Here is a 23,958-nt window from a genome sequence, read left to right as displayed (position 1 = left end):
GGCCAGTTCATTGGCTATATTTAAGAGGGAGTTAGATGTGGCCCTTCTGGCTAAAGGGGATCAGGGGGTATGGAGAGAAGGCAGGTACAGGATACTGAGTTGGATGATCAGCCATGATCATATTGAATGGCGGTGCAGGCTCGAAGGGCCGAATGGACTACTCCTGCACCTAATTTCTATGTTTCTATGAATCGGTTGTATTTATGCATGATTAAGTTCAGTTTGGTTTGTTTTAGAGACACTGCATGGAAACAGGCCCTTCGGTCCATCGAGTCCACGCTGACCAGCGATCCCCGTACAGCAGGGGACATGATACAGGGGACAGGATACAGGGGACCAGGGGACATGATACAGGGGACAGGATACAGGGGATACAGGGGACCAGGGAACATGATACAGAACATGATCCCTAACACTGAGGACATGATACAGGAGCCGGCTTGCCTACAAGCCTGCACATCTTTGGGATGTGGGAGGAAACCAGAGCACCTGGAGAAAACCCACGTGGTCACAGGGAGAACGTGAAAACTACATACTGACCACACTTTTTTTTTTTTTGAAAATATTTTTTATTGGAGATAGGTACATAATCTATTACATCATTACTGTCTTACATTTTTAAATTAATAATATTGTCAGTTATTATTACATTGTCTCCAATACTTTTTACCTTTTTCTTCATTTTTTAATTTTTTTTTTTTTTTTTTTTTTTTTATTTATTTATTTATTTATTTATTTTTTAAAAATTCATACAAAATGCTTTTATTCAGAACAAACAAAAATACTAAGTAGTAACACGATCAAAGATCGCCTACATTGGCATTTTACAAACAAAGTCATCAAATTAAAATATTAACATTTTTATCAACAATACATTCGATCTCCCGTGGTGACCAGCGTTTATGGAAGTCCCCGTGGACACGGCGTGTTCCCTCTCCAGGGACACCGCGCGGGCACGGACGTAACCCCGGTAAAAGGGGCAGGCAGCCGACCGCTGTGCGGCCATCGACTGCCCGCTGCCTGGACCCGCGAATGGATACTGACAACACTGGTAGTCAGGATGGAACCCGGATCTCTGGCGCGTTGTGAGGTAACAACTCTACTGCTGCGCCACTGTGTGGTGTGGTATATATGACCTGTTTGTACAGCGTGCAAAACAAAGCTTTTCACTGTACCTCGGTACAGGTGACAATTGTATACCTGAAACCTCTGAGATACATGTGCGTGTAAAGTGGGTGGTGTTGTCAACAGTGGTTGTAAAAAAATTGCAGCACCATCTTGATTGGGTTGGGTATGTGGGCTGAGGAATGGTCGATGGAATTCAATACAGAGGAATGTGAGGTCTTGCTTTTTGGGAAGTCTAACATGGGCAGGGACCTACACAGTGAATGGTCACGGTCTGGGGAGTGTTGTAGAGCAGAGGGATCTAGGAGTGGAGGTGCAAGGTCCCTTGAAAGTGGCACCGCAGGGTGGTCAAAATGGCTATTGGCAAATTGGCCTTCATCAGTCGGAGTATTGAGGCATTGAGTGTAGAAGTTGGGAGGTCATGTTGCAGTCGTATAAGACATTGGTGAGGTGGCATTTAGAATATTGTGTTCTGTTGTGGGGGCACCATGTGATAAGAAAGATGGTGTCAAGCTGGAAAGGGGACTGAGAAGACTTCAAAAGGATTTCGAGGGCCTGAGCTATCAGGAGAGGTTAGACAGGCTAGGATCCTAATCTTTGGAGCGCAGGAGGATGAGGGGTGATCTGATAGAGGTGTACAAAATCACGAGAGGAATAGATCGGGTAGAAGCACAGGAGTCTCTTGCCCGGAGCAGGGGAATTGTAAACCATATAGGGTTTTTTTTTTAATTTTTTTTTTAAAATTAGAAGTACGGTAAATTACAATACTACACAACACATATATCTTAATTCTTTTTTTTTTGGAGCTTTAAGAAAAAGATAGAAGTAAAGAAAGTAAAGAAAGTGCGCAAGAGTCGTGAAGTGCAAGAGAGTGTTGGGAAAAGAAAGCCCCTTAGAAAAGAAGTTAGAGAAGGAAGTAAAGTGAGAAAGTAGACCCTAGAAAAGAAAGAAAAAGAAAATAGGAACAATCGCTCTATTATAACATTAAACTCCGCAGAAAGGGGACTACCAACCAAGTCTGTTTTTGTTGTTTTACCTCCCGTAAACCATATAGGTTTAAGGTGAGGGGGATGGGGGGGGGGTAGATTTAATAGGAACCTGAGGGGTAACCTCTTCGCACAGAGGGTGGTGGGTATGTGGAACCAGCTGTCGGAGGAGGAAGGATGTCTGAAGAAATGTGTCAGAGTAGATAACAGAATCAATGTGAAAGAAGGAACTGCAGATGCTGGTTTTACACCGAAGATTGACACAAAGTGCTGGAGTAACTCAGCGGGGACAGGCAGCATCTCTGGAGAGAAGGAATATTTTCTGCGGGGACAGGCAGCATCTCTGGATGTTGCCTGGCCTGCTGAGTTACTCCAGCACTCTGTGTCTACCTTTGCCAGAAGAGGTAGTTGAAGCAGGTACAGTAACTACATGTCAAAGACAGACAAAAGTGCTGGAGAAACTCAGCGGGTGTGGCAGCATCTAAGGAGCGAAGGAAATAGGCGATGAAATGAGGGGTAATATGAGGGGGAACTTCTTTACGCAGAGAGTGGTGGCGGTGTGGAATGAGCTCCCAGTGGAAGTGGTGGAGGCAGGTTCATTGGTATCATTTAAAAATAAATTGGATAGGCATATGGATGAGAAGGGAATGGAGGGTTATGGTACGAGTGCAGGCAGGTGGGACTAAGGGGAAAAAAATATGTTCGGCATGGACTTGTAGGGCCGAGATGGCCTGTTTCCGTGCTGTAATTGTTATATGGTTATGTGGTTATAAATAGGAAATAGGCAACGTTTCGGGCCGAAACCCGGAAGGGTTTCGGCCCGAAACGTTGCCTATTTCCTTCGCTCCATAGATGCTGCCGCACCCACTGAGTTTCTCCAGCACTTTTGTCTACCTTCGATTTTCCAGCATCTGCAGTTCCTTCTGAAACACCATATCAAAGACACTTGGACAAGAAAAGGTTTCTTGCGATATGGACCATTCATTCATTCATTCATTCATTCATTCATTCATTCGTTATCGTTATAAACATTAGCGACGCAGCGGCGTTGGTTTCCGGCGGGAACGGTGACGGACGCACGGCACATCTCCGTCCTCCAGTTCCTGCGGACTTCCGCCGCTGGCAGTGTAAGATGTTGGTGTGTGTGTGTGTGTGCTTCATCATCGTTCCTTACCATGCCGTGTGCGACAATGATCGCAACTTCTACTGAAGTGTGGATGGCCGTCGGCTCGCTAGGAGCTCATCCACCCTTTGACAGGTGTTCAAGTTCAAGTTCAAGTGAGTTTATTGTCATGTGTCCCTGATAGGAAAATGAAATTCTTGCTTTGCTTCAGCAGACAGAACATAGTAGGCATTTACTACAAAACAGATCAGTGTGTCCATATTTATATATTACTAAAAGTCTGATCTTGACCGCTTTGGCTTGCTGTGCTGCGATATCCGAGAGAACGCCGCCACCTATGGCCGTCATTTTTGGCCACCTCGCTCAGAGCCCCCCTCCGCCTTCCGGGACTGGAGGATTTTTCCCATCGATGAAAAATCAGAGAGATATTAATGTTTTTAAATAATTTGCCATCCTCTCTGCTGCCCCTGCTGGAGAGAGGGAGAGGGACTATAAAACCAGGAAGTGGTGTGCCTCACTCAGTCACTGCAAGATGGAGGAAGTCAGAGGGTCATGTCTCTCTGAGCTCTGAATAACACTGAACACATGTCTAATCAACTGTGAGTGCCCTTAATGTGGTTTGAAAATGAAAATATGGTTGGTTTGAAGTAAAAATGCACTGCAAATGGTTGTTTGGGTTGAAGTAAAAATGCACTGCAAATGGTTGTTTGGGTTGCAGTAATTGGTGGAGAGGTGGAATTGGTGGAGAGGTGGAATATTGCGTCGGGGGACCAGCCCTCCTATGTGAACATGGGACCCAATGGGTCCCACTTAGTCTAGTACCATCATATAAATATATACACACATGAACCTGGATCGCCTCAGCGCAGAGGGAGAATAAGGAGGGAAGAGACAGTGACTTTAAAACTTTTGCCTCCATCACAGTGAGGAGGTGCCTGGTGAACTCACTGTGGTGGATGTTAATTTGTGTTTATTGTGTGTTTTGTTATTTATTATTATATGTATGACTGCAGGCAACGAAATTTCGTTCAGACCGAAAGGTCTGGATGACAAATAAAGGAATCTAATCTAAATCTAAAACACATTTGTGTTTGGTCCTGCTGGGGGTCCACAGCCCCCTCCTCACCTGACAAACCACTGTTTAGTCTCTGACTATCTGACCATGGAGCAGGTAGCACGGGATTATATGGTACCCATAGCGGGGGGGAACTCCCCTCGACCTGACCACAATATGGACCAAATGCGGGCAAATGGGACTACCTATATGAGGCATCCTGGTCAGCATGGGCGGGTCAGGCCGAAGGGCCCCGGTTTCCCCACACTGTGTCTCTCTATCAGTCGATGACATCAGTAAAACAATCATTTACCTGACTCTCAGTCACGTCTCGGAAGTAAAGCAAACCTCTGCAATTGATCAGGCCACATGTACGGGAGGATTGAGTGGGTAAATATTTAATAGCTGGCTCGTTCTCACTGCAGTGTTCATCCAGATGGCAAATACATTTGACAAATAGAGAAAGAAAAATGATGGAAACATAGGAATTGTCATCCTTCAGCAAACAACACAGACCAGAGATTCACTCGACCAGATGGTTAAACCAGCCAGTCCTGGGCAAGGAAACGCATACATTACGTAACATGGACACAAGGTGTTGGAGTAACATAGAAACCTAGACAATAGGTGCAGGAGTAGAGGCCATTCGGCCCTTCGAGCCTGCACCGCCATTCAATATGATCATGGCTGATCATCCAACTCAGTATCCTGTACCTGCCTTCTCTCCATGCCCCCTGATCCCTTTAGCCACAAGGGCCACATCTAACTCCCTCTTAAATATAGCCAATGAACTGGCCTCAACTACCCTCTGTGGCAGAGAGTTCCAGAGATTCACCACTCTCTGTGTGAAAAAAGTTTTTCTCATCTCAGTTTTAAAAGATTTCCCCCTTATCCTTAAACTGTGACCCCTTGTTCTGGACTTCCCCAACATCGGGAACAATCTTCCTGCATCTAGCCTGTCCAACCCCTTAAGAGTTTTGTAAGTTTCTATAAGATCCCCCCTCAATCTTCAGCTCAAGATCCCCCCTCGGTAACCCAGCGGGACAGGCAGCATCTCTGGAGAGAAAGGATGGGTGGTGTTTCAGGTTGAACCCCTTCTTCTTCAGACACCTTTCACATCTTCTCTGAAGAAGGGTTTCGGCCCGAAACGTTGCCTATTTCCTTCGCTCCCTAGATGCTGCTGCACCCGCTGAGTTTCTCCAGCTTTTTTGTGTACCTTCGATTCTCCAGCATCTGCAGTTCCTTCTTAAACACGTTTCACACATCTTGTCTGTTCCATTGTGAAATCTCCCCAAGTTATGCCAACATTGAAGAAGTTGTCCTTCACTGAGTTCCTCTTGTTCTTCTTCGACATAAACCAGCACCTGCAGTTCTTTCCTACACATTTTTACTTTAGTTTAGTTTAGAGATACAGCGCGGAAACAGGCCCTTCAGCCCACCGAGTGAGTCCGTGCCGACCAGCGATCCCCGCACACTAACACTAATGCAGTCGGGACAATCTACAATGACACCAGGCCAATTAACCTGCAAACACGCACGGCTTTGGCGCGCGGGAGGAAACCAGAGCTCCCTCGGAGAAAACCCACGCAGGTCAAGGGGAGCACGTGCAAACTCCGTACAGACAGCGCCCGTAGTCAGTATTGAACCAGGGTGCCTGTGGGGCAGCAGCTCTACCACCGTGGCACCCTATGTCCTGTCCAATGCAAAATCTCCTCAAGGTACGACTTTCTCCTCTCTATCTCTCGGTCTCTCTCCCCCCCCCCCCCTCCTCTCCTCCCCCTCTCTCTAATCCTCCTTACAATCAAATATTCAGCCACATTTCTTCCATTGCCCACAAATTGGATTCAGTGGAGTTTCCATTCTGATCTCCCTGTCCCCTCCAGCCAGCCAGCCTGCGACTACAATCAGCAAAGGCCCCTGAGGTTAGTTCCAGATACTGCGCTTGTCCTTTATAATTTTAATTTTACTTCTTTAAGCTTGACTCTGGCAATTACAGTAATTTCCCTTTATCAATCAGCAAGCATTGTATTAGTGGCTCTTCAGACTCCTGCCGTTGCCAGGCAACACACTGCCTTCTGCAGCTGATGGTTTTGGAGTTGGATTTTCTACTCACTTGTCAACCTCTGGACTCTGTTTATTTCAAGGGTCCCCATGGGATTCATTGCAACAGCCTGATAGATGCACAAGTTACCAGCGGCAAGAATCCGAGCCCTGTCCGGGCGAGACCTGCAGAGAAATGGTTATATATCGGGAATCGAGAACCAGAGGACATAGGTTGAAGGTGACGAGGGAAAGACTTAATAACAATCTGAGGGGTATCTTTTTCCACGCAAAGAAGGGTGGTGGGTGTACGGAATGAGCTGCCGGAGGAGGCAGTTGAGGCTGGAACTATCCTGACGTTTAAGAAGCAGTTAGACAGGTACATGGACAGGACAGGTTTTGAGAGATATAGACCAAGCGAAAGCAGGGGACAGGTGTAGGCCATTTGGCCCTTTGAGCCTGCAAGCCATTCAATAAGGGCCTCTTCATCCAACTCAGTATCACGTACCTGACACTTCTCTCCATACCCCCTGATCCCCTTGCCACAGGGGGTGATCTAATCCCCCAAAATATAGCCAATGAACCACGCTCCCCTACATTGAGTCTGGCAGCAAGCGCTTCCTGCGGAGGGCGCCACAGCATCGCCAAGAAAAAAGCTCTTCTCATCCAACCATGGACTGTTTTCCCCCTTACCATCCGGGAGGCGCTACAGGTCTCTCCATTGCCCTAACCATCGGGAACAACTTCTTCTTACCGGCGGCTGTCCACTCTACTAAACAACGTACCTGGTGACTGCCAAGGTACATGGACAGGACAGGTTTTGAGAGATATGGACCAAGTGCAGGCATGTGGGACTGGTGTAGCTGGGACATGTTGGCCGGTGTGGGCAAGTTGGGCCGAAGGGCCTGTTTCCACACAGTATCACTCTATGACACTGTAATCAGATTAATAGTAAAATCATAATGCTGACCAGATTGGATAATGGGGTGACATCCTCAGGTGCAGATTGAGCATGGGGTATTTTCAGCAAAGTACAGGCACTCCCTGACTTGCGTCATAGGCAACTCACGTAAATGCCTCTTATAGAAGCAATGCTCTAATCCCATTGCTTTATTTCCCAGTGGTGCGTATCTTGGTAGCCGTGGGATAGCGCTAGTGTACTGGGTGAACGCTGGTTGGCGCGGACTCAGTGGGCCAAAGGGTCTATTTCCGCACTGGATCTCTGAAGTCTAAAATGCTCTCCGCTCGAGTTTACAATGCCTGAGGACTGAAGTGTTGACCATTACTTGTATACATTCCTGTAACAACTCCTGTAGGATAGTACTAGCGTGCGGGGTGATCGCTGGTCGGCGCGGGGACGGGTGGGGCAAAGGGCCTGTTTCCACGCTGTATCTCTAAAGTCTAGAACGGACACAAGGAAACACTTTTTCCTTCCTATACGTGAAATAATACAGTACACATCACTACAAAGAAGGATGAATGAGATGGAAGGCGGTGAGGAGGAATTTCTTCAGTCAGAGGGTGGTGAATCTGTGGAACTCATTGCCACAGACGGCTGTGGGGGCCAAGTCAGTGGATATTTTTAAGGCGGAGATTGGCGGATACTTCATTAGTAGGGGTGTCGGGGTTATGTGAGGAAGGCAGGAGAATGTGGTTGAGAGGGAAAGATGGATCAGGCATGATTGAATGGCGGAGTAGACACTTTTTCTCACAGAGAGTGGTGAGTCTGAGGAATTCTCTGTCTCAGAGGGCAGTGGAGGCAGGTTCTCTGGATGCTTTCAAGAGAGAGCTAGATAGGGCTCTTAAAGATATGGGGATATGGGGGGAAGGCAGGAACAGGGTACTGATTAGAAACATAGAAATTAGGTGCAGGAGTAGGCCATTCGGCCCTTCGAGCCTGCACCGCCATTCAATATGATCATGGCTGATTGTGGATGATCAGCCATGATCACATTGAATGGCGGTGCTGGCTCGAAGGGGCCTGGCTCGAAAGGGCCTATGTGCAGGAGCAATGGCCGACTCCTGCACCCATTGTGTATTGTCTATTGTCCAAAACTAAAACTACAGCTAAACATTGAGTGGAGACACAAATAATGAGACTGATCTATCACATTGCTACAGTCAATGGCAACATTGACAACCTGCTTTAAATGTTCAATGCAGAAGGAACCAACAAAAAGGTTACTGACATTTCAAATCCAATTACCAGGCCTGCTTGAGAAAGGTTATTGACTTGATGTGTGGAATACTGTTTCTTTAGTCATTTTACCGTATCTTCATTACAGAGAATCCACCAGATGAGCCACTCCTCTTGATTATCTCCTTGTTTTCACATCTTGCATCGTTTCATCAGGAACCCAAATAGGAACACGGTGATGCAGGGGTGGAGTTGCCAACTGTCCCGTATTATTTAGAACGGAGACGAGGAAACACTTTTTCTCACAGAGAGTGGTGAGTCTGTGGAATTCTCTGCCTCAGAGGGCGGTTCTCTGGATGCTTTCAAGAGAGAGCTAGATAGGGCTCTTAAAAATAACAGTCAGGGGATATGGGGAGAAGGCAGGAACGGGGTACTGAGTGGGGATGATCAGCCATGATCACAATGAACGGCGGTGCTGGCCCAAAGGGCCGAATGGCCTACTCCTGCACCTATTTTCTATGTAAGTTGGTTTGTCTAGTACGGGACCGCCCTTGTCCCGTATTTGACCGCTACTACTCGGGTCGAGGGGACTGTCGGGTCGGAGCGCCGCGTCCGGCCCCGCCTCACCCGCCCCGACGTAGTGCAGCCCATGGAGTGCAGCAGCAGCAGCGCGCCTCGCCCGTGGCCCCGTCGGTCGGCAGCCCAGCCAGCTGTCCGGCCTTCGAACCTTCGCTTACGGACGACACCACCACCCCCTCCTTCTCATGGCCGATCATCGGTTCATGAGTTGGACGGGGCGCCGGACTTTGCGAGCGATGTCGCGCGGGCCAAAACTCCTCCGCTGGCCCGCCGGTGTGAGCTTTGTGTACAGTCCAGCACCCGGGGCCAACTCATCATTCACCCAGCCACGGCCGAGTCGGTCAATGAATTGCCGTCGGGAATTTGTCCTTTATTTTGACCTTTTGTTCCTTATTTGGGAGGGAGAAAGTTGGCAACCGTAAGCTCCAGGGTCCGGGTTCGATCCTGACTACGGGCGCTGTCTGTACGGAGCTTTGTGCGTTCTCCCCATGACCTGCGTGGGTTTTCTCCAGGTGCTCTGGTATTCTCCCACATCCCAAAGACGTACAGGTTTGTAGGTTAATTGGCTTCTGTAAATTGTCTCCAGTGGGTAGGGCTAGTATCCGTGTACGGGTGGCCGCTGGTGGGCCAAAGGGCCTGATTCCACGCTATATCACTAAACTAAACGGTTGAGGGACCAACCATCACCCCTACACTAGTTACCCCAGATTTGCATCCTATACACCAGGGAACAATTTACAGAAGCCATTTAACCTACAAACCTGTACATTTTTGGAATGTGGGTGGAAACCGGTGCACCCGGAGAAAACCCACGTGGTCACAGGGAGAACGTGCAAACTCCGTACGGACAGCACCCGTAGTAAGGATGGAACCCGGGACTCTTGTGCTGTACGGCAGCAGCTCCACCCGCTGCGCACCACCGTGCTGTGTGTGTGTGGGACGTGCGTTGGGGTGTGTGGGGCCCCACAGCCAGCAGGCTATTAAACTCACCATCAAACAAACTCCGAACTATAATAGCCTTTTGCACTTTATCTGTTTATTTATGTGTGTGTGTGTGTGTATATATATATGGTCTATGCCATATAGACACACTGAACTGTTCTGTATTCATGCTTACAATGCTCTGTTGTGCTGCAGCAAGCACAAATTTCATTGTCCTATCTGGGACACATGACAATAAACTCTCTTGACTTGACTTGACTTGAGGACAGAGGGGGTGGGTGCCTGGAATGTGCTGCCTAGGCTGCTGATGGATGGCCAAGCTGGCCATCCGCTAGTGAAGGCGCCAGGCGGTGGAGTGCTCTACCCGAACCGGTTCCCTGCCCCTTTTCCGGGGTTACGTCCGTGGCCGGATGCGGATAGAAAGGGAATACGCCCTTGTGTCCACGGGCACGATGATGGAGTTCCGGGACCGCTGGGCTCCGCAGGGTGTAGAATGTATCCTACATAAGGATTGTATCATAGTTGTCTAGTAGTCTATTATGGATATATGTTTGTATCATAGAAACATAGAAACATAGAAATTAGGTGCAGGAGTAGGCCATTCGGCCCTTCGAGCCTGCACCGCCATTCAATATGATCATGGCTGATCATCCAACTCAGTATCCCGTACCTGCCTTCTCTCCATACCCCCTGATCCCCTTAGCCACAAGGACCACATCTAACTCCCTCTTAAATATAGCCAATGAACTGGCCTCAACTACCCTCTGTGGCAGAGAGTTCCAGAGATTCACCACTCTCTGTGTGAAAAAGGTTCTTCTCATCTCGGTTTTAAAGGATTTCCCCTTTATCCTTAAGCTGTGACCCCCTTGTCCTGGACTTCCCTAACATCGGGAACAATCTTCCTGCATCTAGCCTGTCCAACCCCTTAAGAATTTTGTAAGTTTCTATAAGATCCCCTCTCAATCTCCTAAATTCTAGAGAGTATAAACCAAGTCTATCCAGTCTTTCTTCATAAGACAGTCCTGACATCCCAGGAATCAGTCTGGTGAACCGTCTCTGCACTCCCTCTATGGCAATAATGTCCTTCCTCAGATTTGGAGACCAAAACTGTACGCAATACTCCAGGTGTGGTCTCACCAAGACCCTGTACAACTGCAGTAGAACCTCTCTGCTCCTATACTCAAATCCTTTTGCAATGAAAGCTAACATAGTAGATGTAGAATGTATCCTCCAGATACAAGGATTGTATCACAGTTGTCTAGTAGTCTATTATGGATATATGTTTGTATCGTATTATGGTGCTGGGTTCTGGCTTGTTTTATTGTAGTGTAAATATTATTTTTTAATAATTAAATACATTTTTTGATTTAAAAAGAAGGCTGCTGATGGAGGCAGCATTATAAATCGCCCCTGGTGTGTAGGGAGCGGATGAGAAAGTGGGATAATATGGAACTAGCACGAACGAGCGATCTATTGTCGGCGTGGACCCGGTGATCCGAAGGGCCTGTTTCCATTCTATATCCCAAAGCTCGAAACTCATTAAAGTTTCCCCCAAAATTTCTTGTACATTTAGGAAAGTTTACATGGAACATGAGCTGTCGGTTAAGAAAAAATGACGCTGGTTTGATCAAAATATCTCATTTTGATTGTCACAAAAATCCCTGTCTGACTGGAATGTCTCTTCACTAATTTATCATCAAACTTCCCTCCTGGGATCAATAAAGTTCTATCGTATTGTATCGTATTGCTTCAGCAAACACTGAATTTTGGCAAATTTCCCTCCTTATCTTTGAAAGCAACCTATCGAGGCATGAGAAGTCATTTTTCAAATTCAGAAAATGCCCCAGAAGTGTTCGCGGGTGGATAAATGTGTCATAAGCAGCCCTTTGCCGGCTGTCAGTATAAATCACTCTGATAAATGACAGCATAAAAATACTGCTCTCAGGAGAACAATCCTGCCCACTGGACTAAATGGAGCAGTGAGGACAGGTACTGATTACTGAGAGAAGGGATTCAAAATATTGGTTTCTAAAAATAATATTGCCCGCGGCAAATTGTTTTCGTTCCAGTGTTAACATCGCCGGTAGCAAATACGTCTTGCCGTTCTCGCTCGGTTTCATCAGCGTCTAGAACTAGAGACAAGGAACTGCAGATGTTGGTTTGCAAAAAAAAAAAACACGCAAAGTGCTGGAGTAACTCAGCGGGACAGGCAGCATCTCTGGAAAGAAGGAATGGGTGACGTTTCTGGTAGAGACCCTTCTTCAGACTTATCCGAATGGTCCAAGGACTGGTCTGAAAAGGGGTCTCTGTCAGGTATGCCACCGCCAGGTGTGGGGGCTAGTCTGTGATTGGTCGAGGAGGGGTGATGGGAACTGCAGCTGCGTGAATCTTGAATAAAACACAAAGTGCTAAAGTGGGGTCCCAACCCAAAACATCGTCTGTCCATTCCCTTCACAGATGCTGCCTGACCCATTGTGTCCCTCCAGCACTTTGTGTTTCACTTCAGACTGAACTAGCAAGGAGGAGGCGGGGAGCTGGGTTTGTGATTACAATGGCATCGTACTGTCTGATACAAAAGGCTGCGTGTAAGGGCAGGATTAACAGGGACATTTTGCTGTCAAATATTTGGCAATCAATCAATGTTGTAATTCTAATTTCCTGAAATCCGGGCCATTATTACACCACTGCCACTGTTACGAGAGTAAGACACTTTTAATTAATTGATGTCTAGTGAGATATAGATGATTGGAGGTGTGATCTGCAGAAAACTCAGTACTTGATAAACATTTTGTTGCGTTTAATCCAGCACTAGGATTGATTCAAAAGGCCACAATGTGCTGGAGTAACTCAGCGGGTCAGCCAGCATCTGTGGAGGACATGGATAGGTGACGTTTCAGGTTGGGACCCTTCTTCATATCCATGTTCTCCACAGATGCTGGCTGACCCACTGAGTTACTGCAGCACTTTGTGTCTTTTTGTGTAAACCAACACCTGCAGTTCCTTGTTTCTACTAATTTGTGTTGAGGCTGGCACGATGGCGTAGAGATAGAGTTGCGGCCTCACAGCGCCAGAGACCCAGGTTCGATCCTGACTACGGGCGCTGTCTGTACGGAGTTTGCCCTGTGACCACATGGGTGCTCCGGTTTCCTCCCACACTCCATATAACCATATAACCATATAACAATTACAGCACGGAAACAGGCCATCTCGGCCCTACAAGTCCATGCCGAACAAATTTTTTTTTTTTTCCCTTTAGTCCCACCTGCCTGCACTCATACCATAACCCTCCATTCCCTTCTTTCCATATGCCTATCCAATTTATTTTTAAGGTTCATGATACCAATGAACCTGCCTCCACCACTTCCACTGGAAGCTCATTCCACACCGCTACCACTGCGTAAAGAAGTTCCCCCTCATATTACCCCTAAACTTCTGTCCCTTAATTCTGAAGTCATGTCCTCCTGTTTGAATCTTCCCTATTCTCAAAGGGCAAAGCTTGTCCACATCAACTCTGTCTATCCCTCTCATCATTTTAAAGACCTCTATCAGGTCCCCCCTTAACCTTCTGCGCTCCAGAGAATAAAGACCTAACTTATTCAACCTATCTCTGTGACTTAGTTGTTGAAACCCAGGCAACATTCTAGTTCCAAAGAGGTACAGGTGTGTAGGTTAATTAGATTTGGTAAAAATTGTAAATTGTCCCCAGTGTGTAGACAGTGCTAGTGTACAGGGTGATCGCTGGACGGTGCCGACTCGGTGGGCCGAAGGGCCTGTTTCCACACTGTGTCTAAAGTGTGAAGTCTAATGCCTGCTCAGAGGTAGATTCATTCAGTTTTCATAAGATCATAAGCGATAGGAGCAGAATTAGGCCATTCGACCCATCACGTCTATTCCGCCATTCAATCATGACTGATCTATCTCTCCCTCCTAACCCCATTCTCCTGCCTTCTCCCCATCATCTCTGACACCCGCACTAATCACGTTTTTGCCCTGGGTACAACATTCAGGAACATTATTTATTGAAGATATATTTTTTAATTTCCTGCACATCTCATCGCTTATTTGAGTGTCATAACTGCAACACTAAGTTTCACAGTATTCACTATCTGCACTATCTGTTGCACCACGAGCTGACAGCATGTAGTTGATTGTAACAATACTGCAGAACGGGGGAGTGACTCTCGCAGTGAGTGTTGCCCTTTGAAGTCTGCAGAGCAACTGAGTTACTCCAGCATTTTGTGTCTATCTTCAGTATAAACCAGCATCTACAGTTCCTTCCTACACACGGGACTGTTTCCATGTTGTATCAATCAATCAATGAAAAAAAGCTGGAGTCACAGAGCGATACAGTGTGGAAACAGGCCCTTCGGCCCATACTGCCCATACTGTCCCACATGTGACATCTGCACTGGTCCCACCTGCCTGCATTTGGCCCATTGTCTTTCTCAACCTATCCTATCCATGTACCAGTCATAGAGTCGGCACATAGTGTGGAAACAGGCCCTTCAGCCCATACTGCCCATACTGTCGCACATGCCCCATCTACACTGTCCCACCTGCCCATTATCTTTCTCAACCTATCCTATCCATGTACCAGTCATAGAGTTGACACACAGTGTGGAGCAACAGGCCCTTCAGCCTATCCTGTCCGTACCGTCCCTCCTGCCTGCGATTGGCCCACGTACCTGTCCAAATGTCTCCTTCTCCCTCTGTCATCATCACACAGTTGAATATAATACTAAAGGTCTTTTAACTAGTGGTGGATTGGGAAGCTCACCACCCAGGATAGATTGGACGATACAAGGAACTGCAGGTGCTAGTTTACAAAAAAAAGACACGAGGTGCTGGAGTGACTCAGACGGCATCTCTGGAGAACGTGGATAGGTGGCGTAGAAACGAGCAACTGCAGACGTTGGGTTATATCAAAGATAAGACGCAAGATATTGGAGTAACTCAGGGGGTCAGGCAGCAACTGCGGAGAAAAAGGAAGGGGTAATGTTTCGGGTCGGGACCCTCCTTCAGACAGAGTAAGGGTGAGGGGAGGGACTGGAGGTAGGAAAAACCACAACAAATCCACACCGTCAATAGATGACCAAGGGTGTGTGGAGCCCACAATGGTCCATTGTTGGCTGTGGGATGAGGTGATAACGAAAGGAGACCGGGATGCGAACAGTGGGATGACTAGGGTGATGGGGGGGAGGGAGAGAGGGAATGCAGGGTTTAGTTAAAGCTAGAGAAATCAATAGACAATAGACAATAGACAATAGGTGCAGGAGTAGGCCATTCGGCCCTTCGAGCCAGCACCGCCATTCAATGTGATCATGGCTGATCATCCCCATTCAGTACCCCGTTCCTGCCTTCTCCCCATATCCCCTGACTCTGCTATCTTTAAGAGCCCTATCTAGCTCTCTGTTGAAAGTATCCAGAGAACCGGCCTCCACCGCCCTCTTGAGGCAGAGAATTCCACAGACTCACCACTCGCTGTGAGAAAAAGTGTTTCCTCGTCTCCGTTCTAAATGGCTTACTCCTTATTCTCAAACTTAAGAAATCAATGTTAATACCGCTGGGTTGTAAGCTGCCCAGGACCAGTAATGGCCAGCCACGAATACTCTCAGGGGCACTGCCTGGGCAGCCTCATCTACTCCATCCGCTGTTATAACCAGTCTGAAGAAGTGTGCAGACCTGGAAAGTCAACCTGCGATCCCTGCATGCTAACACTATCCTGCACAAACCAGCGACAATTCACAGTTATACCAATCAAGTCAAGTCCAGTCACATTTATTAATATAGCACATTTAAAAAACAACTCTCGTTGGCCAAAGTGCTTTACTTTTGTTATAAGAATAGTATAAACAAACAAACTACAGACATATATACATATAGCCCTCGCTCAGTGGACGTCAGGAAAGGCTTGGGAGTATAGATAAGTTTTTAGTCTCGACTTAAAGGAGTTGATGGAGGGGGCAGTTCTGATGGGAAAGGGGAGGCTGTTTCACAGTCTAGGAGCTGAACCTACAAATCTGCACATTTTTGCAGTGTGGGAGGAAACCAAAGATCTCGGAGAAAAACCCACGCAGGTCACGGGGAGAACATTAAAACTCCGTACAGACAGCACCCGTAGTCAGGATCGAACCCGGGTCTCCGACGCTGTGAGGCAGCAACACGACAGCTGCACCACCGTGCCGGACAATCCCTCCCCAGACGCTGTCTGACCCGCTGAGTTCCGACAGAACTTTGTGTTTTGTTACAATGAGTTGCAGGCAGAGCTGTAATTGTGACGAAGGCTTTCATCGTTTAGACTGATGTATCTGTTCCAAGACTGTAATCTCATCCATGACTTGGTTGGATGCTTTGGCGAGATGACTCATTTGGTAACTACTCCAAGTATCCGTTTGAGAAAGAACTGCAGATGCTGGAAAAATCGAAGGTAGACAAAAATGCTGGAGCAACTCAGCGGGTGAGGCAGCATCTGTGGAGCGAAGGAATAGGTGACGTTTCGGGTCTCGAGACCCGAAACGTCACCTATTCCTTCGCTCCATAAATTTCGGGTCGAGACTGAATAAAGTCTCACCCCCCCTCCCCCACCCCCTCCACTACAATCAGGCTGAAGGAGGGCAACACAAAAAGCTGGAGTAACTCAGCGGGACAGGCAGCATCTCTGGAGAGAAGGAATGGGTGACGTTTCGGGTTGAGACCCTTCTTCTCGACACGAAACGTCACCCATTCCTTCTCCCCGGAGATGCTGCCTGTACCGCTGATTTACTGCAGCTTTTAGTGTCTATCCTCATCAACCAGCAGTCCCTTCACACACACACACGCACGCACACACACACACACACACACACACACACACACACACACCCACACACACGCACACACACACATACACACATACACACACACACACACACACACACACACACACACACACACACACACACACACACACACACACACACACATACACACACACACACAAACACACACACACACACGCACACACACACACACATACACATGCACACACACAGACACACACACATACACACACACACACACACATACACACACACACACATACACACACACACACACACATACACACACACACACACACACACACACACACACACATACACACACACACACACACACACACACACACACACACACCCCGAAGATCTCGGGGAAAACCCACGCGGTCACAGGGACAACGTACAAACTCTGTACAAACAAGCACCCGTGGTCAGGATCGAACGCGGGTCTCTGGCGCTGTAAGACAGCAACTGTACCGCTGTGCCACCGTGCCGTCCACTTGGTGGATTGCCACATTATTATCACATGTGACTCTCACAGTGAAGTTCTTTGTTTTGCACACCGTCCACAAGGTATGCAAAGGGTGGCCACGTAAAGGGCACCGGCAACGTTACAAAGTGTTCATTACTCTTCCTTCTTGGTGGGGCCCACCCCCCACTCCGGGACCCTCTCTGTTCCGAGGAACAGATTCCCTTTGACTAAGGAAAGAGCCACAGCAACTTTAACTAGCCAAACTCAGTGAAACAGTAGATACGGCTAAACCTTGAACCAAAACTTGGAGCAACTCAGCCAGGATTTATTTACTTTATCTCCCTCAGTGTTCCTTCTGCTGTGAAAGGGAGATAAAATATTTGAAAGTTGGCTGAGTTTGATTAGTTTGACCTCCTGGTCCTGATTATATTTTGCTATGGAGATGTGAACATTGATTTGACTCTTGAATCCCAGATTCAGTTGAATAAATCAAGTGGTATAACAACGTATATAATTTTCGCTTATTAATTTTGCACCTAGATGTCACAAGGAAGCCAACAATTATAGATCATCCCTGCGTGCCCTTCAGACTGATCTGTATTAGAAACATAGAAATTAGGTGCAGGAGTAGGCCATTCGGCCCTTCGAGCCTGCACCGCCATTCAATATGATCATGGCTGATCATCCAACTCAGCATCCTGTACCTGCCTTCTCTCCATACCCCCTGATCCCTTTAGCCACAAGGGCCACATCTAACTCCCTCTTAAATATAGCCAATGAACTGGCCTTGACTACCCTATGCGGCAGAGAGTTCCAGAGATTCACCACTCTCTGTGTGAAAAAAGTTCTTCTCATCTTGGTTTTAAAGGATTTCCCCCTTATCCTTAAGCTGTGACTCCTTGTCCTGGACTTCCCCAACATCGGGAGCAATCTTCCTGCATCTTGCCTGTCCAACCCCTTAAGAATTTTGTAAGTATCTATTAGGTCCCCTCTCAATCTCCTAAATTCTAGAGAGTATAAACCAAGTCTATCCAGTCTTTCTTCATAAGACAGTCCTGACATCCCAGGAATCAGTCTGGTGAACCTTCTCTGCACTCCCTCTATGGCAATAATGTCAGATTTGGAGACCAAAACTGTACGCAATACTCCAGGTGTGGTCTCACCAAGACCCTGTACAACTGCAGTAGAACCTCCCTGCTCCTATACTCAAATCCTTTTGCTATGAAAGCTAACATACCATTCGCTTTCTTCACTGTACACAATCTGTATGAATTCAGATCAGTCACGACTCTGATTTGTCCTGAACTTTTTTCCCTTTCCCCTGACTCTCAGTCTGGTGAAGGGTCTCGACTCAAAACATCAATTATTCCCTACACAGAGTTGCATTCCTACACAAACCTTTCTGTCCTCAGTCTCCTCCACTGTCAGGGTGAGGCTAAACGCAAATTGGAAGAACAGCATCTCATATTTCGCTTGGGCAGCTTACCGCCCAGTGGTATGAATATTGATTTCTCCAACTTCAGGTAGCCCCGGCAGTCCCTTTCCCTCTCCCTCTATCTCTCTCTCTCTAACCCTCCCCCACCCAAGTAGCACTATATCTCTCGTTTCCCTTATCCATAACCAGTCTGAAGAAGGGTCTCGGCCCATTCCTTCTCTCCAGAGATGCTGCCTGAACCACTGCGTTACTCCAGCTTCCTGTGTCTATCTTTGTCTTAAACCAGCATCTGCAGTCCCTTCTTACACTAGTGACTCGATGCTTTCCTCTTCATTATATCAACAAGATTGGGGTGGGAGATTGCAACCTTCACGTGGTCCGCCCTGTTTCGACAAATGCAACCAACCTGGCGTGCACAATCTGTTTCAGCAAGTTGTTCTACAACTTTAGGCTGTACGAAAGAAGAATATATCAGCGAGATCAAAATGACTAACGAGAATCAGTTTGAAAATGAACGTGCATTAATGAATAATAAATGGGGAATGCCATTATTTGAAATAAGACAGTAATACTTTTCTATTTGCCTTTTGCATGATGTTTTATATGCTCTGCATCAGTTTATGCACTGCTACTAATTCTCCTGCATAGGTTTGTACTTCCTGCGTTAGTACTGGAAATATTTTATAGATAAGTTTACCGCCTGGTTTTAACGAACCACGTTACCCATTACATTTATGACGTAAATCCAAATGTTTTTTCAGATCTAAGAATGTGCACAGTATTTCTTTGTTAACTGTTAAATATGCAGCAAGGAACTGCAGATGCTGGTTTACATCGAAGATAGACACAAAACGCTGGAGTTAAGGGCCAGTCCCACTTCGACCTCACAACGCCTAAATGATGTCACATAAATGACACGCAAATGACGCCCAAGTGGGACACGCCCTTAACTCAGCGGGACAGGCAGCATCTCTGGAGAGAAGGATCGGGTGACGTTTCAGGTGAAGACCCTCTTTCAGACTTTAAATCATTCAGTCAAAAAAAGCCACTCTTTAAAGCTTTCAGTAATCTATTGGCCGTATTGCGAATGCAAAAGTATAAATATATTTTTGTGTACCCCTGCGAATTGTTCAGACTGGGCGACAATAAATAATTATTTAAACCAAATATCAAGAACTCACAAAGTCAATTAAGATTAATAAAATATTCCTATTTGCTAATTAACTATGGATGCCTCAAACAACTGCTTTGCATGCATATTCAATGCTATAATTAGGGATAGCATCTGTACCTCGTTTAAATTCTATAAAAATGAATATTTCAGCATGAATCTGCATGACTCCGAATACTCCGAGCTTAATTATGTGTTGGCTTCAACCTCTGCTGTTTTTATAGATTCCAAAATTAAATTTGGGGAATATTTTAATAGCATTCTTGAACACGTTATCGTAACCTCATTACATACTAATAAGCAACCCGTCTATTAATTAGTTTTTAAAAAATAGCTTGTCTATGGTTGCAAGCATGTTTTTATGTACATCATAAATACCGGCATGTATTTAAAATTGATTCCACTTTGCATTCCAGTACATGGTGGAAATATTTTGTCTTTAAATTTAAAAAGTAAGCATATGGTAAAAATGTTATTATATAACTGAGAAATGAGCATTAAGAAATCATGGCACACACACAAAGCTGGTTAGTTAATTTCAATCTAATGAGAGGTTTTGGAACAGACACAAAATGCTGGAGTAACTCAGCGGGACACGCAGCATGTCCGGAGAGAAGGAATGGGTGACGTTTCGGGTCGAGACCCTTCTTCAGACCGATCTCGACCAGAAACGCCACCCATTCCTCCTCTCTAGAGATGCTGCCTGGCCCGCTGAGTTACTCCAATATTTTGTGTCTATCCTCAGTTTAATCCAGCATCTGCAGTCCCTTTCTACACAAATCTTTTGGTATGCTGGCAGGGTATTGAGTATAGAAGTTGGCACATTATGATACAGTTGAACAAGTCCATGCTAACCATTGACCACCGACACGGTGGCGCAGCGGTAGAGTTGCTGCCTTACAGCGCTTGCAGCGCCGGAGACCCGGGTTCGATCCCGACTACGGGTGCTTGTCTGTACAGAGATTGTACGTTCTCCCCGTGACCTGCGTGGGTTTTCGCCGAGATCTCCGGTTTCCTCCCACGCTCCAAAGACGTACAGGTTTGCAGGTTAATTGGCTTAGTGTGTGTGGAAAATATCCCTAGTGTGTGTGTAGGATAGTGTTGGTGTGCGTGGATCGCTGGTCGGTGCGGACTCAGTGGGCCGAAGGGCCTGTTTCCGCACTGTATCTCTAAACTAAACTAAAAGCATCTTTGTGTCTCCTTTCAACTAACTGTTCTGCAACTGAACAATATTACTGCTCTTCTACAAAAGCTGCTCAAAGTGAAGAGGTCCACTTTGTCTTGAAGAAGTTCCATTCCCCTCTCTGACTGGGGGGGTTCTGTGAGACCCTCACTCACTGCTCCCCTTCCGTGATTCCTGCCGCTGTGCCAGATTTATTTTGTCAGTCCCGACCCAAAACATCGCCTGTCCATCTTCTGCAGAGTGGCCCGCTGAGTCACTCCAGTCTTTTTCACCTGATGTTAGAAGCGCGATGGCTCCAAACTGAGACGCGACTGCCACCTAGTGGTGTAGGGAGGACGACCACGATGAAATTCACCTGCATCTCCTCCAACCTCATCCACTGTTCCGGGCGTGGACTCCTGTATATCGGCGAGACCAAGCGCAGGCTCGGCAATCGTTTCGCTGAACACCTCCGCTCAGTCCGCCGAAACCTACCTGATCTCCCGGTTGCTCAGCACTTTAACTCCCCCTCCCATTCCCACACTGACCTTTCTTGGTTCTTGGTCCTCCAAAATATTCCAAATGGAACTTAAGCTGGAGGGAGGTGAAGGGAGGGCTTGAGCCAGAAAGGGTTGTTGGGAAGAAAGAGCTACTTTAAATTTAGTTGCATCTGGTTGGGTAACTATAGTAGGGTGGAGATTATTCCATGCTTTAATTATGCGGGGGAAGAACGAATTGCTGTACACATCTGTCTTTTGTAGCTGGGATCACAAATTGGATCGAATGCCCTCGTCTGCTCCTAATTGGTTTGGGTTTGGTGTAGGTTTTGTAATCTATGTCGAGCTGACCATTTAACATTTTGTAAAAACTGGTCAAACGGTGAGCTTCACGTGTGTCTTGGAGAGAAACATAGAAACATAGAAACATAGAAATTAGGTGCAGGAGTAGGCCATTCGGCCCTTCGAGCCTGCACCGCCATTCAATATGATCATGGCTGATCATCCAACTCAGTATCCCGTACCTGCCTTCTCTCCATACCCCCTGATCCCCTTAGCCACAAGGGCCACATCTAACTCCCTCTTAAATATAGCCAATGAACTGGCCTCAACTACCCTCTGTGGCAGAGAGTTCCAGAGATTCCCACACTCTCTGCGTGAAAAAAGTTCTTCTCATCTCGGTTTTAAAGGATTTCCCCTTTATCCTTAAGCTGTGACCCCTTGTCCTGGACTTCCCCAACATCGGGAGCAATCTTCCGGCATCTAGCCTGTCCAACCCCTTAAGAATGGAGAGGGTTCCTTCCACCCCAGAGAATTCAGAGGTTTGGTGACACTCGCTTCCCTCTCATAGGTGTTAGTAACAAATCGAGCTGCCTGTCTTCAGTCCTGGGTCTCCTCCATTGTCACTGTGAGGCCCAGCGCAAATTGGTGGAACAACACCTCATATTTCGCTTGGGCAACTTACACCCCAGCGGTGTGATCATTGACTTCTCTAACTTCAAGTAGCCCTTGCTTTCCCCTCTCTCCCCCATCCCAGTTCTCCCACCAGTCAGACTGCCCTCTGGAGTATTGCGTACAGTTTTGGTCTCCAAATCTGAGGAAGGACATTATTGCCATAGAGGGAGTGCAGAGAAGGTTCACCAGACTGATTCCTGGGATGTCAGGACTGTCTTATGAAGAAAGACTGGATAGACTTGGTTTATACTCTCTAGAATTTAGGAGATTGAGAGGGGACCTTATAGAAACGTACAAAATTCTTAAGGGGTTGGACAGGCTAGATGCAGGAAGATTGCTCCCGATGTTGGGGAAGTCCAGGACAAGGGGTCACAGCTTAAGGATAAGGGGGAAATCCTTTAAAACCGAGATGAGAAGAACTTTTTTCACACAGAGAGTGGTGAATCTCTGGAACTCTCTGCCACAGAGGGTAGTCGAGGCCACAGTTCATTGGCTATATTTAAGAGTGAGTTAGGTGTGGCCCTTGTGGCTAAGGGGATCAGAGGGTATGGAGAGAAGGCAGGTACGGGATACTGAGTTGGATGATCAGCCATGATCATATTGAATGGCGGTGCAGGCTCGAAGGGCCGAATGGCCTCTACTCCTGCACCTAATTTCTATGTTTCTATGTTTACATTTTATCTCTGTTTGAGTTGTCGTTACCTTCTCCCAACGATCTATTCTACATTCTCCTCGATCTCCATCCCCGTTGTTCTGGTTTCACACCTTACACTTCCTTATCTCTGTATCTCCCTCTCCCCTGACTCAGTCTGAAGAAGGGTCTCGACCCGAAACGTCACCCATTCCTTCTGGCCAGAGATGCCGCCTGCCCCGCTGAGTTACTCCAGCGTTTTGTGTCTGTCTTCAGTGTAAACCAGCATCTGCCGTGTCTTCCTGCACACGTGGAAAGTGTTTGTTTTCAATTTGTAATGCAGAAAGTGTTTTGCCCGAGTGGGTGACGGTGGAGGAGGAGGATGGCAACACTGGGCACAGAGCAGTTCAGGAGCGGTACCCCCTCACACACCCCCGACGGCAACGTGGTGATGAACTTCAGCTTCGACGGGTATCCGCTGGAAGAGGAGGAGGTCCAGATCAAGGAGAGGCAGCGGCAGCGGCAAGGCAGCGCCATGTCCAACGCCCACGAACCAGGTGAAACTCTCCGAGTGTGTGTGTGTCTGTCCCGTCTGCATGTGTGTACCTGCCCTTTCATTCGGTCAGCGGTAGAGTTGCTGCCTCACTGCGAGTGCATCGCCGGAGACCCGGGTTCGATCCCGACTACGGGCGCTGTCTGTACGGAGTTTGCACGTTCTCCCCGTGACCTGCGCGGGTTTTCTCCGAGATCTTCGGTTTCCTCCCACGCTCCAAAGACGTGCAGGTTTGTAGGTTAATTGGCTTGGTGTAAATGTAAAAATTGTGTCCCTACTGTG

General features: G+C 47.1%; 1 protein-coding gene across 4 annotated transcripts in view; it reads left to right on the top strand.

The window, feature by feature from the left end:
• slc29a4a (solute carrier family 29 member 4a) overlaps positions 1 to 23,958 on the top strand; it is a 67,885-nt gene that overhangs the window by 5,752 nt on the left and 38,175 nt on the right. For all 4 annotated transcript variants that reach the window (XM_055651071.1, XM_055651072.1, XM_055651069.1 and 1 more), the window contains exon 2: positions 23,467 to 23,680. In XM_055651071.1, coding sequence (XP_055507046.1) covers positions 23,506 to 23,680 — 175 coding nt within the window. In that variant the 5' untranslated portion in view covers positions 23,467 to 23,505. The remainder of the gene's footprint in view (positions 1 to 23,466; positions 23,681 to 23,958) is intronic.

This window comes from Leucoraja erinacea, chromosome 20 (assembly GCF_028641065.1).
Source record: "Leucoraja erinacea ecotype New England chromosome 20, Leri_hhj_1, whole genome shotgun sequence".
NCBI lineage: Eukaryota > Metazoa > Chordata > Chondrichthyes > Rajiformes > Rajidae > Leucoraja > Leucoraja erinaceus.
This window is presented reverse-complemented; position numbering and strand designations above follow the sequence as displayed.